General features: G+C 45.3%; 1 protein-coding gene across 1 annotated transcript; it reads right to left on the minus strand.

Moving 5' to 3' along the window:
• Positions 1–820: 820 nt before the first annotated feature.
• On the minus strand, positions 821–1,891 carry LOC123257251. The gene has a single exon (XM_044715505.1). It carries the CDS (start codon positions 1,889–1,891, stop codon positions 821–823), a length of 1,071 nt encoding a protein of 356 aa, XP_044571440.1.
• Between the last annotated feature and the right edge of the window lie 2,209 nt (positions 1,892–4,100).

A 4,100-nucleotide genomic window follows, 5' to 3' on the forward strand; every position in this document is an offset into this window, starting at 1 on the left:
TTTACATATGTGTGAGAAAGGGAAATTATTAAGTATATAAGAAAATGGCGGCGCGTCGATCAGCGTTGCCATGGTTATTTGTATATAGAACTTCTTACAATATGATTAAGGGGAAATGAGATTCATGTTGCCTAAATCTCAGCAGCATGAATAGATACAAAGTTGCCCAAATGCATTCCGTTCCTCAACATCCCGGCCCGCCCTGAAACATCGTTTCTGAATTTGGTAAAACTGCGATCTTGGTTATAGGGCGAGTTGCTTCTCCTGAAGCAGTTTTCAATTTGACAGCACGAACTCTACCATCTGTTCCTGTGTGAGTTGAGATGACCCTTGCAAGTGGCCAGGCTGCTGGCGGAGTATTCGAATCCTTGATGAGAACAACTGATCCCAATTCCACATTGGGTTGCGGGGTTCCCCACTTGGGGCGATGCTGTAGCGTAGTTAGGTATTCCTGGTGCCAGCGCTTCCAGAATCCTTGGTATAGTGCTTGAACTCCCTGCCAGTAGTCCAGTCGATTTTCCTGTATGTGGCTCATGTCGCCTTCGGGAATTGTTGTGAATGATCTGCCTATCAACAGGTGTGCTGGAGACAGATATGTGACGTCGGTGTCCGGTGTATAGTACAGTGGTCTTGAGTTTACCACTGCACTTATTTGTGCTAATAGGGTGTGCATCTAGAGATGCCATAGTGTGATAGTGATGCCAATGACGCGGCGCAGGTGAAGCTTGACTGATCTTACGGAAGACTCCCACTTTCCTCCCCAGTGAGCTGCGTACGGTGGAATGAAGACCCATTTAATGCCTTCATCTGCCAATGTCTGCTAGACTCGATCCTTATGCTGTGAAGATGCCAGGAGTTGTTGCATCTCGTCTAATGCTCGCCTTGCTCCGAAAAAGTTCCTGCCATTATCACTGTAGATTTGTGCACATTTTCCACGGAGCGACATGAATCTTCTCAGAGCTGCCAGAAATGTCTCCGTGCTGAGATCAGTGACTAGTTCCAGGTGTAGTGCCGAGGTGACGAGGCACACGAAGAGGCATATGTATCCCTTTGAATTCTTAGCGTTGCGACCCTTTCGATCCTTGAGAGTAATTGGTCCAGCGTAATCACATCCAGAATTGACAAAGGGAAGTGATTGTGTGATTCTGATACTTGGCAAGTCGGACATGAGTTGATGCGTAGTATGGTGTCTTTGACGAATGCATCTGATACAGTTGTGGATGACCTTTCTTATCAGGTTGCGTGCTCCAATTATCCAATATCGTTGGCGAACTATTACAAACAGTGCAGATGTGCCTGGATGTAAGTTTACCCAGTGCCCGTGTTCCAGGATTAGCTTCGTAATGTGGTGTGCCTTAGGGAGTAATATCGGGTGTTTGACTTCTTCTGGTAATTGGGACTGCCTCAAACGGCCTCCAACTCGTAGCAGACCATCCTGTCCAATGTACGGGGTTAGCTTGAATAACTGCGACCTGTTTCGCAGTGGTTGATCCTTTTGTATAAGCCTTCTGTCATCTCCAAAGCACGCCTGTGCGTTCCACAGGCATACTACTTGTGCTGCCTTGATTTCTTCAAAAGACAGTATCGTGGATTCGACTCGTTTTCGTGGTTCTTTCAGTCTTTGAATAAAACGTAAAACATAGCCCACGGTATGTACCAGCCTTCGCCAGGATGAGGCGCGGTGGACTAGTTCGTCAAATTCTGATAATGAATTGTCCATCTCCTTCAGAGTGAGCATGGCTGTGGTCTTCAATTCGTCCTGCGCATGGCTTTTTGAAATATTCAAAGAGAGTTCTGAGTTTTGCATTTTGACTGTATACTCATCTCCATCGTGTAGCCAAGTTGGTCCGTTCCACCAGAGGTGAAATTCCATGAGCTGAGTAGCCGTCATTCCCCTCGATGCACAATCTGCGGGGTTTTCCTTTGAGCTTACGTGATGCCAGGCGTGTCGTGGCAACGTTTCAAGAATTTCCGATGTGCGATTTGCGACAAATGTTTTCATCTTCGATGGTGGGTATGATAACCAGGCTAATACAATTGTTGAATCACACCATGCGTAAACCTGTATATCCTTGTGTCGTAAACCATCCTTGTGTGATCATACCAGGCGACTTAGCAGCAATGCTCCACAAAGCTCCAGCCGTGGTAGTGATTGTTGTTTCAGTGGTGCTACCTTAGTTTTGGCAGCCATCAATGAAACCGAACATCTTCCGTCTTCATGTCGAAACCTACAGTAAACAGCAGCAGCATATGCCTTGGTTGATGCGTCGGAAAAGGCGTGTAGTTCAATCGAGTCCTCCCTGTTGGGAACAAATCGTGGTACTCTCAGCTTTTTTAGCGTGTCGAGATCTGCTCTGCACTTGAGCCATGGTTCGGCAATGTTTGGTGGAAGCTTCGTGTCCCAGCCCAGGTCCAATAGCCATAACTGTTGAAACATGATTTTAAATTGAACCACAATCGGCGATAATAAGCCAAGAGGGTCAAAGATAAGCGCAACATCTGATAGGATTTGCCTTTTTGTACAATTCGGTTTTGATGTCAAGCCTGTCTTGTACATCACTGATCGTCGATTGAATTCCAGTAAATTCCAAGTACTTTTACTGCTTCTTCTTCTCGTTCGGTGCTGGATTCGCGTTTGCAGATACTTGATGAATTGGACACCCACTTGTCGAGTTCCAATTTGGCGTGAGACATGAGTTCTAATAACTCATTCCTAATAGCTATTAGCTCATTCTCGTTGTTCGATCCAGTAAGTACATCGTCTATGTAGAAGTCCTCCAAAAGGATTTTCGATGCAGTAGGATATTGCTCCTTGTGATCATATGCCAGTTGTTCTAACACTCGTGCAGCCAGGTATAGTGCACAAGCGGTTCCATAAGTTACAGTGCCTAATTGATAGTGCTTAAGAGGCGCTGATGGATGCTCTCGCCAAACAATACGTTGATAGTTTTGATGATCGGGGCTTACCCAAATTTAGCGAAACATTTTAACAATATCTGCGGAGAATACGTATCTATACATTCTGAAGCGTAGGCATACGGAAAAGAGATTGCGTTGAATACTAGGCCCAATGTGTAATACGTCATTTAGTGCAACTCCATTGGCGTCCTTTAATACCCGTCGAATAGGACCCTAAGTTTTCGCCCAACTATAGGATGATGCGGCAAATAGAAGAAATTGCCTGAATCGAAGCTTGGTGTTCTGATTTCGTGCATATGGCCAAGACTGATGTATTCCTGCATAAACTTGATGTATTTTTCTCGTAAATCCTGATTGCGCTGTAGTCGTCTTTCTGCAAAAAAAAACGTGTCTGCAAATTTCGGGTTTGCTATTTTGAAAGGTAGCTCAACTATATACCTTCCAGCGTCATCCCTTTTGTGAGTTTCGAGGAAATGTTTCTCCACCTTGTCTTCGTCTGGATCCTTGTGTGCGTAGCAGCTTACTTCTTCTATCTCCCAAAATCGTTGTAGTGTAATGTCAATGTTGCATGTGGAGAATAGAGTTGTAGTTGTTGGAGAATGATTGACTCCAACCGATGTGATGACCCATCCAAATATTGAAGAAATGGCAATAAGATTGCCCATGTTGTCGTGCATCTTTTGGCCGGTTAGGGTGGCCCAAACGTAGTCGCTCCCCAATAAAATGTCTATCGGGGCCACTGATGCGAAGTTGGTATCCGCCATCAGGAATCCATTGAACACATTGAGTGATGATGGATCAACATTGTGTCTCTGCAGCGAAGATGTGATCTTACTTAGAACGTGTGCGGTAATCTTTAGAGTGTTGTCCGAAACTCTAGATTTGAGATGCAGCTGAGTGACCCCTCTCTAATGCTCGCCTTGCTCCGAAAAAGTTCCTGCCATTATCACTGTAGATTTGTGCACATTTTCCACGGAGCGACATGAATCTTCTCAGAGCTGCCAGAAATGTCTCCGTGCTGAGATCAGTGACTAGTTCCAGGTGTAGTGCCGAGGTGACGAGGCACACGAAGAGGCATATGTATCCCTTTGAATTCTTAGCGTTGCGACCCTTTCGATCCTTGAGAGTAATTGGTCCAGCGTAATCACATCCAGAATTGACAAAGGGAAGTGATTGTGTGA

This window comes from Drosophila ananassae, chromosome 3L, assembly GCF_017639315.1.
Source record: "Drosophila ananassae strain 14024-0371.13 chromosome 3L, ASM1763931v2, whole genome shotgun sequence".
Lineage (NCBI taxonomy): Eukaryota > Metazoa > Arthropoda > Insecta > Diptera > Drosophilidae > Drosophila > Drosophila ananassae.